Source organism: Perna viridis, chromosome 3 (genome assembly GCF_037379345.1).
Source record: "Perna viridis isolate PV_CMFRI_1.1 ecotype Kerala chromosome 3, ASM3737934v1, whole genome shotgun sequence".
Classification (NCBI taxonomy): domain Eukaryota; kingdom Metazoa; phylum Mollusca; class Bivalvia; order Mytilida; family Mytilidae; genus Perna; species Perna viridis.
The window spans coordinates 46,211,371-46,226,694 of record NC_142447.1 but is presented as its reverse complement, the minus strand read 5'-3'; the positions used below and the strand labels follow the sequence as shown (position 1 = coordinate 46,226,694).

At 31.6% G+C, this 15,324-nt stretch overlaps 1 protein-coding gene across 2 annotated transcripts; it reads right to left on the bottom strand.

Annotated features, from left to right (window-relative positions):
• Positions 1 to 1,841: 1,841 nt before the first annotated feature.
• LOC148622502 (tubulin polyglutamylase complex subunit 2-like) lies at positions 1,842 to 15,277 on the bottom strand. Of its 2 annotated transcripts, XM_088572504.1 has the most exons (10): positions 15,067 to 15,277; positions 13,411 to 13,490; positions 11,794 to 11,881; positions 9,113 to 9,253; positions 8,596 to 8,697; positions 7,643 to 7,702; positions 3,709 to 3,872; positions 2,900 to 3,042; positions 2,487 to 2,561; positions 1,842 to 2,207 (listed from the first exon to the last, which is right to left on the bottom strand). In XM_088572504.1, the coding sequence occupies exons 1-10, from the start codon at positions 15,140 to 15,142 to the stop codon at positions 2,132 to 2,134; spliced, it is 1,005 nt and encodes a 334-aa protein (XP_088428630.1). In that variant the 5' UTR covers positions 15,143 to 15,277; the 3' UTR covers positions 1,842 to 2,131. The 2 variants fall into 2 exon arrangements, with proteins under 2 accessions (XP_088428630.1, XP_088428631.1); XM_088572505.1 differs by lacking the exon at positions 7,643 to 7,702 and having other exon boundaries at positions 15,067 to 15,274.
• Between the last annotated feature and the right edge of the window lie 47 nt (positions 15,278 to 15,324).

Here is a 15,324-nt window from a genome sequence, read left to right as displayed (position 1 = left end):
CGGAAGTGGATAATTAAACGTATACCTGAAATTGGCAATTACAAATGTATAGGACTTTTCGGTGATGCATACCTGCTTATAAAAGTAAAGGATTTTAAACAGTACTTTTTAACGACCTAGATGTGAATGCATGCTGTATTGCATGTTTTAGATGCTGTATATTTTTATGTGTGCTACCTGCTTTGCTATCTTTTGTTATCATGAGTGCAATCTTTCCGTTAAAAACTTATTAGAGCTGATAGTGTACCGAATTCAAATAAAGCTTGTATTGCCTCTCTTTGAAGTGATAGGGTCTGCTCCAATGTCCTTGTTTTACCTTTGTTTTAATACTTATTCCCTAACGTTAAACTTGTTGCTTACATATATTAATACCAGAAGTTAGCTGCTGCAATGATTTTATCCAGAAGCTAATGAGTGTTTAAAGATACATTTAATGCTATTAGGGCGGCATATAATTATCAGGTACATTATTACTCATTATTGATCCATTACCTGGTGCTAAATCGGTTATATTCTACATAAATATACCTCAAAGTGCAACCTTCATATACATCATTCTTTAAAAAAACTAGGTACTTCAAGAATACCGGACAATATCATACTTGAGTGTTAAGAGGTGAGGATGAAAATGAATAACACAGATAAAGTTACTACACACATTTGAGGGAAAAACGTTTTTAATTCCACACAGGTTTAGGGGTGGCAATTGCTTGTTAATTTAAGGGGATTAAAATCCTCTCCTTGTGGAACAATTTTGTTAATGTTTTGCAAATTTGCAGCAAAATGAAAAAAAAATGAGCACATGATAACTTGGAACACTCATCTAGTTCGAACTACCTTTGTTGGCCAAATTTCAGTATGGAAATGAACAAATGGAGGATTAGACCCCCCCCCCCTTAGCATAAAGTAATAAAAAGATGAGGTCCGGGTTATTATTTTCTCATTATTAACCAAAATTTTTCTGAAGTGTAACAAAATTTACAAACAACAGGGGTGAAACTTCCAACCCCTAGAACCCCACTCCTGGATCTGTCACTGAGGGTTTATACTTCAGTGTAATACACAAGTGATGCAATTTTTCTTCAATTTACAAGTCCCATAGCTTGTGTTGACTCTACAGCACTAAACATAAACAATGGACAGATTTCATCCCTAAAATAACATTGTCTCACTTACGAAACAAATAGACAATTTATAGCTGTATTGAGTGTAAAAACAGCAACAAAATGTCTGTTGTGATCATCATAATGTTAACCTGAGTTATTACATACATTTATTATGTACATCAGTCATATTTGTTCGGTAATTAGAAAATCAACACATTACAAGATGTAGGCACAGTCTAAGTAACAACAACAAAGACCTTGTTAATTTGTCTAAGTCTTGTTAACGATAATAAACATATATAGATAACTGAGAGAAAGGTAAAGGAACTTCAATGGTTCAGTATCCTTTAGATTCTTACAACTGAAGTGCTAATTTTGGAAGTACTATGAATCAAACTGCTAACAAGGCATGCCATTCCCTGACCTTGTGATCAATGACCTTGAAAATTAGTTTAAGATTACCTATAGTTTTGCTTAAAATCTATGAAAGGATATAAATTCTTGAGGAAAATGGGTGTTTTGAATGGATGGATGGAAGAGTAGGGTAAATTTATCCCCTCCACAACCTTAGTTGGGCTGGGTAGTAAACTTTTCATAGATGAATATATAAGTCAATCAAATCTGGCATCATTAATAATGTACACAGTCTTACAAAAGTGCAACATACACCCACAACACTGGTATTAATTACAGGTACACATGCTACTACATGCAAGAAATGTAATCAAACAAAAGTCAATATGATGTTATTTAATGTATACTAATACATCACAAACAATTCTGAAATGAAAAAAAAATTTAATAAATAAAACACAGTTGATGAAAACAGATTGTGTACATTATCTGATATTGTATGGAATATTGGTATCGAACTGTTCCCATGAAAATCCTCCAAGACTTGAACAAATGAATAGCAATACATTAGTCCTGTTAGGGAACCACAAGTATAAACCTCCCATTCACTGACTGTCAATACAAGTATTAGTGTTTGGATTTTCTTGTAACACTGGCAGATGTAAATAGTATCATTTTGCCCCTTTGGCTGATATCTGAGAGGAGGATGCAGTGATGTTTCTAGCTGTTGTTGTTGCTGCCGGAGTTCTAAAATTCAGAAAAGTTGCTTTCTAATGGAGCAATAAAAACAATGTACAGTTCTGATTTTCAAGGAAAAACTAATGATAGTGAAAACTAAATATAAATGACCCAAAAAGTATTGACTCTTGAAAGAACAAATTGTTCAAAACACAGCAAAACATAAAATACTAGGAAAATAAATGTTATGTGGCTTTAGTTGATTGTAATGACAGATATATTTGACTCATTCTCTTTCAAGATTTGAAATAGATTTTTAATCAAATAACCAAATGTTTCCATACTTACTTAGCAGATGTTATGGCTGGCTTCTTTTTATTGAAATTTGCCTGGTTCTGTGATGTTTGGGCAGGTGTTGGTTTCCTACAATTTGTATTTTATACTAGTACACTTTACTCCATTTAAAGTACTAATTTAGTATCAACTTTCCTTGTTTAAGAAATTTTCTTGGTTTATTGGCATTAACATTAAAAAGCAACAGTAGCATTGTAACACAAATATATATTTGAAATTGACTGTTGATTACAATGTTTTCAAGTTTGTATTTAACCATACACAGTGCAGATCCCAGTGGTGCTCCAGTGATTGGAACCCCTTTTAGTAGGAAAACTTATGCACTATTTGGATAACAAATGTTCAATAAAAGTCTAGAACCCCAATCTCTTTTACAAATTGTTGTATATGCAACAATAAACACTTACTTTTTATCTGGTTTCCCTTTGTTAAAGACTTTATTGACGTCCAGTTGTAATGTAGGCATTTTATTTTTGCCTTCTGCCCCATTGCCCATCAGAAGCTCACGATCTAATTCTAGTCTGGTAGGAGCATACATATTAAACCATTGCTTAAATCCAATAAAAATGTTTGATGTATGAATACTTTGCAATCAAATCACTGAAAGACAAGTAACTGCTGCATTTAAAAAGTTTCAATTTGAGAAACAAAGATGAGCAAACCAATAAATTCTTGTATTACAATGTCAACAGAAACTTCAAGAATTCACTTCAAGAAAAAACAGTAACAATGTACTATTTGTATTTGTGTAGGTCTGTGACATTAAACATCTCCAGTTCAACTAAACAATTTAGAAACTTTGCACCTTTTAACCCAAAGTTTATAAACAGACTTACCTGTACTTATTGACTAAGTTCCATTCAGTGGAAGAACTTATCTGTGCCTGTTGACTCAGCCAAGCGTCAGTAAAAGACTTATTCCAGTGTCATTGAATAGACTTATGTTTGAACCTGTCACTTTTGATTATTGGTCAAGAAGTAGTTCTCACTGGCCAACAATTTTCACCATAAAATTTTCTATCATCTTGTTTACAAAATGTATTTGCTTAAAACTCAGGATCAAATATCCAACAGATTATGGACATTTTGCTCTTAAAAATGGGCTAATACACGATTATTTTCATTCAGATATAATATTTTCGTATGCACATAGGCAAGAGTTGGTTCTAAAATCTACTCTCTGAACAGTAAGTTCACTTCTAGTGGAAAAAACTTACCTGTGCCTGTTGACTAAGTCCTATGTCTGTAATACCATACTGCCACTGTGGTAAGCCAAGGTGCATTAACATCAAACGAAAATAAGCCATGAAAGAATCAGCTAGAAAATGCCACTGCAAAGATCTGTCTAGAAACCATACCTCAGTTTTTGGATCATTTCCACCTAAATTCAAAACATACAATTTTAAAATCTAAAGCAGTGTAGTAGTGTTTTAACAAGGAAGAGTTTTGCAATTATACCAACTCCTGGTTTTGACTCCAAAAAAATGTGTTAATAGTTCTTAGCCAAAGCATTTTTCATGGTTTCAAGGCTAAAAATTTGCAATTGTTATTTTGTGATGTTGCATACTTTTTTTTTTAAAAGAAACAACAGTTTGAATTGAAAAAGTTCTCTTCTGTTTTATTTATAAAAAGACAGATTCTAGAAGGTGTAAACTCTATACTTCTCACACTTCCAAAGTAAATGTGCATAAGGATATACATATAAATAAATGTAAAATATAGAAATAGCTCCAAAAACAAACAAAGAATAAGATTTTAAAAATTTAAAGCAGTACTTTAAAGCACTTTATCAAGGTAGCTTTCATATCAAAAAAGGATTATTTGAGAAGTAAGCCTAAATGTTGCTCTATCTCTCTATCTCAAAATTTCTTACTTGAATAAAGACTAATACACACATTACTAAAGGATCACACGAAATATAAAACCAGAAAACTCCACTCCCCTCCCTCATTGATTTAGTCAAGATATAAACAAAGTTATCAAACAGGAATTTTGATTATGCATGAGTATTAATATGATATACTTATAAAGCTTCTGTCAAAGTATCACACCGTAAAGGTTATTTCCATGGAAATGCAAAATAATAGGAGATGCACAATAGCATCATGTGATGAAGAAGGTATAACAGTTACATCACACCATACAGAAGTTTCAGAGAAGCTGTGCATAGGAAAATATCCCCCCTCCACTTGTGTCCGGTTATAATAAAAAAATAAGATTTGAAAATGCAATACTGTAAATATATTAATTTTCAAAGTGAACAAATTTTTACTACTTTTTAGCTCTATATATCACTAACCATTATTTGTAACCATAAAAATGATACCCTCAAATATGTTCACTTAACAGGATTTGTGAAAAGGCTAAAAACCACTAATTCCACTTCACATAGGCTTCTATGCTAATTTCACAATATTCAATGGCTTCTCTGGACTTTACCTTAACTTTAACCTGCAGAGGACTCTATATCAGCATGATTCTACATATGCCAGCTCACAATCCTCAGAATGGCATGTGGGGTTAGCAGACTTGCAGTGCAGTACTGGTCACCGGAAGTGAAGTGTCTATAAATAGCATGGGAAATCCCAGTGTTTTCACAAGATAGGGGTATATTTAGAAATCATTATGAAGATTAGGCTTCACATCACAAGAAGCAAAATGCACCTATAAAATGTACAGAAATGTTTTTCCTTTCAGAAACTGTTTAAATTTTTTAAATGAGATGAGAACTTTTTTCACAGCACTATGAGGAACAGGGGTAATTTCTGCGTAGGACTATTTTTGCGTACGTTCCAAATGCTCATTGGTTGAATTGGTGGTCTGTAACCAAAATTAGCAATCATGAAATTAAATATAGTAACTCCTTCACTTTCTTTCAGACAACAAAAAATGCTAGGATTTTTACACCCCCTTACAATGGGGGTGGTTAGACTAATTGATTGATGCCAAGCATTTCCATATCTGCTGCTCTCCTTTGAGAGTGTTGGGGACACAAATTTAAAAAAAAAATAATATTGCTAGATGTGTAGTGGAGGGACAAAAATTTTAATAAAACGCATGATATAAATGCAGTTTTTAAACCATGAACAGTTGAAGCAAGTGTGGACAATTTTAGTTTTTGACACACTTAAGCATGGTGACTAATAGTACAATTCATTATGGATACATGAAACGGTTTGGACACTATATTGCACAAAATTTTAAATTAAATTAAAAATTTTCTAAATCAGACCAAAAATAAATAACATGATTTTTTTGGGGTGTTGCTATAAAGAATCCAATAAAAAAAAGAATTTTCAAAATCAGACCAAACTTTGACCTCCTATAACTTGAAAACAGTCCAAAACACATAAAATCTGCTGGCTACATTTGTCTACCAGAATTAAATAAGGAACACAATAAAAAAGGAATAATTAAAATGGAAAAGAACCATGCTACATGGGTTTTAATAAAACACCTATTTTGAAACTTTTTGGCCCCTTTCTCTTAAATGGTAGGGGCCACAAACTCCAAATTATATAGGAACCTTTCTTTAGTAGCAAGTAAAATCATATGAAAATTTCAGTACAATTGGTCAACCACAACTAAAGTTATTGCACAGAAATAAAATGTCACTAGACAACAAGGACTGATGCTGACTGCAAAAAATTTGTGGTCATATAAAAAACATTTTGCTAGATGTGTAATAAAAACAATCATTAACAAAAAAATATTTTGAATATATTACTGCATTTTCCCACACTTTTTTTTTCAACTAAATGGCTACAAAACATTAAAACCTACGGAGACAATTTCTATATCTAAGAACTGGCATGGATCGGTAAATTCACACAGAGATCTAGTTCAATACTAAGTTACTAACTAGAGCTACAATAACAAGCTTACAAAAATAGAGGTGGTAGATGACACACATAATAGAACAATATTGTTGAAAATACATCTGCATTATTTAGTATAAAATTTCCCTAAGTGGGAATAAAACTTTAAATACTTCAACATTTTTCAGTGATTGACAAGTATTATTCAAGTGTTGTGTACTTATTTTTATGGGATTAACAAATAGCTTTGGTGACAATTCATTCATAATACAATATTAACCATATCATGTTAAATCATTTTTATTTAGGTGCCAGAAATACTCCTTTTTGAATTTTTTATCACATGGTTTATTGCTTTGCGACATCAAGTTCAAGATCAAATTCCAGCGGTTAAAAAAAAAATAAACATAATGGCCTTTGTTTTATGGTGATTTTTTCATCTTGATACTTAGTTGAAATGAGTGATTCTGCCGTAGTGTGAAAAGTGTTAGACATGTGTAAGGGAGCTTCATTATTGTGTTACTCACATGAAATATGGCAGGTGCTGCTGGCAGTGCAGGACATGCTTACCCTTCCGGAGCAACTGATGTCACTCCAGACTTTTCGTGGGAATTCATTTGCGTACTTGATTTATTTTAGTTGTGTGACATCTTGTTTCCCTTATCTTAAGTTTATGTGTGTAATCTTTTTTATTCTGTTTGTGTATGCAGACTGTCTCTGTTTCATCTACTCACACTTAGGCCATGTTTTTGGATTTTATTTTACATATTTGAATCATCCTGGCAATGCTGACACTTCAGTATCTTTTGTCGATATCTTAATAGAATATTTTTTGACATTTGGTAATGTTAAGTCATAGTTGAGTAGTTGATCAGTACATGTATTCCAAGAGACCTTTCATTACATTATGATCGAACAATATGCACAACTGAAACTAAGTTAATTATTAAGACTTCCACCCTGAACTCTATATAATAATGTGTCACAAGGACAGAGGTCAGACTAACCATTTGCCAAAGTACGATTTTGAGAACATTAAGTGTATATACTGTATTATTATAATACCATCATACTGTCATGAGCATGCTTAACAAAAATATCAATATCTACAGGTATTTCTTATTACAAAAAAAATGTTGATCAAACATTGGTTAACCACTAGTTTCTTAAAAATTCAATTTTTATTTTAAGATTAACAGTGTTTACTATATGTACAACTTTCTAATACACAAATTTTGTTGTGTTAAGCAAGCTCAGAATGCCTTCTCCAGTGAAAAAAATAACAGCAGGTGGGATAAGAAACTAAGCCTGGGAATTAGTGATGTTATCCTACCAAATCTAATCAACTCAGATGTGTGTTTCCCTTCAAATAATTCTTGGGAATCTACATAGCCTGGTAATGGGAAATAACTAGATTAACAACAATGATATATCAGCTGGTTTTACAAGACAACAGTTTATATAAGTACAATTATGTTTAAACATATGTCTTGTGTTTGCTAACTTTCTACATAAACTACGACTCTGTGATAAGAATATTGAAGAACAACATGATATTAATCAAAGAACTTTCTACATAATTTACATTTAAAATAATAAACATCGCAATTATCCTGATTTTGGTTGTTTGAATAAAACAATCAAACAATTTCTAAATTAATTAATGATTAAAAGAAAAACTGAAAATCCAGAAATAATTTCAAGTATTTTTTTGTAGTGACTTTGAGTTTTTAAAACCAAAAATTAATTTAAATTTTACCTTTATAGAACAAAAACCCCCTACATTCTTAATTTGAAAATACAAGTTGTAAGGTAATTACTGCAGTTAAAGTCCTGTCATAAAAAAAATCACAAAAATTCTGAACTTGCTGTAACCAAGACACAAATGCATCATAACTACAAAAAAAAAAGCATTTGCATACCACAATAAATCCATTCCAAATACAATCCAAAACTTAACACCCATTTCTCTAAATTTCAAAATATCAGTTTTGCAGGAAAATTATTCTACAATCAAAACTATGATAAACAGTAGATTTTTGTATAATCACCAATAAAAAATTGTGGGATTATTCTAATCAGTTTTATTTGTTCCATTTTCCATTGAAAAGAAATATGTAAAGAAGTTGAACATATTAAAATGAGGCTAAATGCATCACATAGTAGTATTAAGAGATAAAATAAGGAAGGAAAGTTTAGAGGTCAGTTATTTTATATATTGAACCAAGAGGGGAACTCTATCATTCTGAGGCAATAACATACAAATGATCGAGAGGATGACCTTACCTGTTTTATTCTCTCTAAACACTAAGCAGACTTTTCCATACCCATCACAAGGATCTAATTCATAGATCTTACACTTGGCATCGAATGATGGTTTTTCAAGTCCTGTTTAAGAGTACATTAAGTTCATGAAAATATATTCAACTAAACACTTAAAAGAATTAAGACGAAAATGCTCTATTTGCAATTGGTCATGTGATCTCTGGAACTGAATAGATAAGTGTTTAAGAAGTTAACCATCTTCAAAAACATAAAAAAGAAAAAAAACTCGAGCCAATGAGAATCCTTTTCAAATTGTAAAGTACAACAGATAAATAATAATCTTGTCAACCCTTAGGTCCTAAGAATATGTATTTATTCTGACATACATAACCCTGTGACTTTGTCATTAGCTTAATAAATACCCTCATCATTATAAATATACTATCATACTTTTAGCATAGATTAAATATATCAGCATTTTGAAACCTATAAATACTTTATATCATGTGAGTATGTTGTCACTATCACTCAATATTACCTGTTGCCTCATCTTCATTATCAGAGTCTGCCTCTAGATCTAGTAATGTAGGGTTCACATGACTTGGAGCAACATTTCCTGCTATACGTGACAGTTGGCTCACTCTGTTAATTAACAGTCTGCCCACTGGTGTAGGTCCGTCTATGATAGACATAATAATTGTTTCATAATAAAAGTGCAGTGGCTTTAAACTAAACATATGACAGTATAAAGGAAGAATAAAAAAAAAAACAACAAAACATAAATATCAAAGTCATTTTCTTCTGTATTATATAAATCATCTGGGTCTAGGAAATTGCAAGATTTTATCCTGCCCTACGATTAATAATACATTTTTGCATTTTAGTGAAAACCACATGACAAAAAAATCAAGCACAATTCACGGGCTATGAATAAAAAAAAACTGATAATCAATTACTTCAAACAGCAACAATGTCCATCTTAGCCCAACTTAAAGTTTTGGGTATTATGCTTTAAACAAATTATAACACCTGCATCAGTTACAAGTGTTTGAGTGCATAAGTTTCAACAGTTGAATACAAACTCATACAGTAATTAATGCCCACAGGTAAACAACTCTTGTTTATTTTTTTAATTTTTGCATGGCAATACAGGGCTTCCTAAAATGAAGAGTTCATTATGCAAAAGGTCATAAAACCTTTTGTTAACAAATATCAAAGTTTTCACCTTTATTTTTACTATCTGGAATGTAGACAAGTTGGCTAGTTTACATTTACATTGAAGGAGGTAGACCTATGGTATGGGACACAACTCTTACAAATCATTGGAACATTTGTATTCACCATTTTACATCAATCTTATGTTTACATCAAAGTAACTAGGACTAATTTCATTCTGCTTCAAAGAAAAGCTTGAAAGGCTTTATTGAAATTGAATATGATACAAACATTTCACTGTTTCAAGAGTAATTTCCATTACCTTAGGTCTACCTCTATAAGATGTACTCAAGATATTACTGTTTTCATTAACCAAATCAAAAAGAATTTCATCCTCATTGTAAGTACAATATCCCACAAGAGTTTAATCAGTTAACATTTTTTTTGTAAAAGAAAATACCAATCATTCAAAACATACTGCATCAGAAAAAAATAGTAAACATAAAACACAACATTAAGTGCATGTGATTTATGATACCAGCTCAACCAAAGTAAACATAAAATTGTTGACAGATTCTAAATAAAAGGTAATAGAAGATTTTTCAAAAATTAGGATGGTTTTTTTTCTTAAAAAAATATGGCATATTTGAGGAAATCAAATTTCTTGTGCATGAAACTTTGAAATGCAATAAAAAAAATGTTTTAACCCTTGTCTTGCCATGTCCAGATTTATCCAGGCTTGACCCTGTTTCCGCTTTATTAGTTCTGGTAGTGTTAGTTTTGATAGCAGCAATTTGTTTCCATTTGCAAGCAGCATGTCTGTGCTTTAAAATGAGGCTATCTTATATATAGTTTGTTAAAAAATAATGACTTGAGAGCTGAAAAAAGGTCATAAGTTTCCGCAGCCCATAAAAGTGAAAGTTTTTGTGGTATAGGATTCACTTCTTGGCCCCCCACCACAGCATAATTAATCTATAGTACTTTAATTTGCCTGAAATCTAAATAAGAATGATGCCTCTCACCACCATTACTATGTCGACCCTTGTATTAACTACTTTTGGTTTTAGGCCAAACTGAGGATAAAAATTGGAAAAAAAATCCTCATTTTTTCACACAAGTGACCATTCAGGGACTCTTTACCTCCCACTTGTGAATGTAACAAACCTTATTTGGCTTCAGTGGCCTTCACAGGATACAAACTGTGCAGTTAATGTGCTTTGGTTCCTGTCTTGCTCCTGTTGAACCCCGCATCTAGCAAAAAATGGCCAAAAATGGACCATTTTCAAGAGACAGATCCATTTTACAGCGTAGGCCCACCCACTCTCCCACACCTCTTCACCCAATCCACACCACCCCATGATCACCTATCTTTAACTTATATATAACAATCAGTATCAGTACCATTGTGCAACTAATTTGCATAAGTTTGCAAAATATCAAAATCTAGACATTTTTTCAGAACAAATCAGCATGATAAGGGTTAAAATTTTATATGACAAACCTAACTTAACTATGGTAATTGAAGTTACACAGTAAGGTTAATAGGTGAATCATCTCCCCTTTGACAATTTTTCAAGATGTGGCATGTCATAAAAATGTAAATAACAGTGGAAACATTACACACATTTGTATTTTAACTGTACAGAGTAGCTTACAAATGCCTAAAAGTCTAAGTTCCAGAGGATGCCGGAATATATGGGGTCCTGAAACACATTGAAGTCATGCTTTTTTATGACGTACCATTAGCAATAATTGTGTAAATAAAATAAATCATAACTTCTAAGCACATACTTACAAAAAAAATGTTCCCAAAGTTTTTCCCTTATTTATTCTGTGAATTTTTAGACAAATTTTACTTCATTCACATATAAATTAAGTATCACTATCAAGGATCATATTTCCATAACCAGTGTTACATCACTATACATGAATTACAAATTAGAAGTCATTCCTAATGTAAGATATGACAAAAATATATTGGTATATGATCTATAATATTAAAGGTTAACTATGATAAATCTTTGTACAAGTCTATTGTATCAATTCACATAATACTGTACTCACTGTCCATTTTTACACTCCAGGTCAACTTGAAACCATCAGTTGTTAGATAAAAATTCTTCAAGTCATCCGGTAAGAAACAGCCATTTCTCTAATAATGTTAAGATAGTTGTGTACAATTCGCTATTTTTTATGTGTTATGAAATGTACAACAATATTGTACATTTTATAACTTACACAATGCAAAAATACAAGTTACAAAAGTACTTTGTACCAGTTTTGCTTAAAATTGTTTTAACTTGTACAACATTTTAAAATCAATTTAAAATGTGAAGAATATAAATGTAAATTAGAAAATTATTAAGGTCCATAATAAAGAATATTATTTCATAGATAGCAGTGTTTTATTGAATGTTCTCAGCATAATAATTCACACTGTAAAATAAATTCGATAATTTCACTTTCAGACTTTCTCATGCCAAAACGTCACAACTTTGATATACATCCGCCAATCACAGAATTTAAAATTCATGTTGAAAATATTGAAAAAATATGAAGAAAATACAATAAATAGGATAATCAGTTGGTTATGGTGAATAACCAAAATATGATCACTCATGCCTATAACGCTTGAAGATTTAACTCATGTGTGGAACAAGTTACCCTCACTCATTAAATCTACCGGTAAGCACTCTTTGGCACTTGTGATAATATTTTGGTTACTCACTCTTTCCAATTAATTATCCTAGTAATAATAAATAGCAAAATAAAGATACATACAATACTTCATTTTCAGACATATCATAACATGTACAAAACTGCAACTTGTACACAACAGATATAATCATTTTATACTGCACATGATGTAAAACTTAGTTTTTAATTGCTAAAAACATGGCAGACTAAATATGAGGTAGCTTTGTCAAGAAAGAGGACAAAAACATAAGGTTTAGACGATGTGGCATTTTTTTTTTAATTAAAAAAAATTAGTATTTGATTCTTTTTTTTTAATTCAAAGTATTGTTTTTGTTTGTTTTCTCACTTAACAAAATAACTTAGGTCAAATAAAATTATACTTGTTTCCTATTACCTGACTGACTCGTGCATTGACCCCATGACTGACTTATTTTCAAGTTAAAAAGGAACAAAAAGTACAACCAAATGACCCAACATTTTACAGATTGTAGTCAATTTTTGGTTTTTATAAAGTCCAGGTGGTTAATAAGATATTGTTTTCTATGAAATTTGGGGAAAAATAAGTAAATAAAATAAAGTAAAAATCGGACCTACCAACCAATTTTTGTTCTGACATGTAACAGGAAACAGGGGTATAATTTCATTTAGCCTTATATCCTGAATCTAATACTAGTCAAATTACATGGAATCCTGGTTACCTAGACTTAATCTTATAGCCATTTGCAGAAGGTGACCAGTTTTTAACATATGTACATGAGAATTTTTAATTCATTTTCTGTCTGACTCTCAATGACTGAAAGGTCATAGATAAAGTTAATACTGATTACTGATATAAAGACATGAAACATTAACAGTACTGATACATTCTTTGAAAAATTTAACACTTACTGCAATTACAGTGGAAATGTGTATTTGAAATAATAATAACTTAATTGTCGTTTAAATACTAAAGTATGAAGTATGCTATCAAGAAGAATCATATACTTGTTCCCACATTAACACAGCATGGCGATCAGCAGGTGCTCTTTGATCTAGTTCAATTTTACAAATACCAGTCTTCTTTTCTACAAAAAAAACAAAAAACAAAAAAACAACAGGGAATGCCAACTTTAAATAATTTAATCTATTTACACATTCAAGTTGAAATAATATACTCTACCGTATATTACTAACATGTTTTGGTCACAGATGTGTTTGATCTTGGTCGTTTGAACTTTTTTCCAGGGATGTGTCATATCAAGTATACACAATATATTGCTCCTGAGGAATCAGCTTGTTTCAACCGCAGAGGTTGAACACTGAACATGTAATGTGAACAAACTATTTCAAAGCATGATTCCAATACCATACAGTTATGGCAAGCCAATGTAGACAAAAGCCATACTTTTTAATATTAAAAATTGATTTTCTCATAATATGATTTAAGGCTTTGCCTTTGAAGGATGGAGCTTTATTACTAATGCACTGCTATGTTGCTATATCACTGATGTCTCAATCAAGAGGAATCTGTGAGTGTGAATACTCCTTTAATGCATGCAGTGCGTCTGCATTAAAAATTCAAACAATCACACTTCCTAAATGTAAAAGCCATTTGCAACAAACTGTGGTACTGCCTTTCTGACAAATTGACTTTGAGCCATTCAGGTTTCAGAGCATCTACATATATAGGATATTGCTGATGCTCTGTCCCTATGGACCAATATAAAACTGATGTAACTTGTCTAACAAATGTATGTTTATAATTTATCTTAAACATGTAAAATGATTTCTTTGTACATGTATGTGACACTTTTAAAAATGTACTACTAGTATTCAGTATTCTTATCAAAAAAACAATTTTAAATACTTTTTATCATCAGAAGAAAAAATGTTAATATTAAAAAGTATTGCTTTTTGTCCACTTTATCTTGCCATATTTTAAGGTAGGTTATTGGAATCACATTTGAATTAGTTTGTCTAACTTATACAAATTGCAATATACAATAGACAATATTTATTTGCACAAACACATTTGCAGTACATGGTTGTGGCATGGAAATAAACAATACAATACAATCATAGAAACGACTGTTTAAATACGGTGGCATCGTCATCTACATGTAGAATCCCATAGATGACATTAAATTTTCTCGTAGGGAATTATGGTTTGATTATATTATGTCCCGACCAATAGGAATACATGTATGTGAGAATTTCTACAATCCCAGTTTTGCATGTGTGTTAAAAATTCAAATAATCACTTCAAAATTATGTATGTCATATCTGGCAAAACAGTTTTTAGCCATTTATGTTTTGTTTGAATCCTGGTTCCCTTGATCATTGTACCTGTGTATAATGATGTTCTGGGACCAGCTGCTGACTGCCTTGTGGTATGAGGATTTCCTTGTCTTTCATTGAACACAAATTGGTACCTTATGCTGACAATTTCATCTTGGTGGGGTTGTTGTCTCTTTGACATCTACACCATACCTAATTTCGTTATGTTTATAAAGGGCAAAAGGGCCAACTGGGCCAGTGGACGCAGGGCAAACTGACTTATGGTGAACAAGTTTCTATGGCAGACAAACCTGATACCCTATGACAGTATGAGGCTGTGTGTGATTTCAGTTTAAAAAACATTATCCCAGTCAGTGACGTTACCTAAATTTCGAATCACACCAATATTTAACTGTTCCAGTAGATTTCTCGTCTTTGCAAGTTCTTCAAGTGAATCCATTACGATATTTTGCTGCTATAATGTCACGTACAAAAAGATTCATCGCACATCGTTGTTCGATATTTTGGAATTGTTTATATTTTCTTCGTGGTCCATAAACAAGTTATTTGGAACAAATATTTTGTCCGCATCATCAAGCGCACAAGTGATTCAAAGCTATTTTTACCTTCGAACAAAAAGAG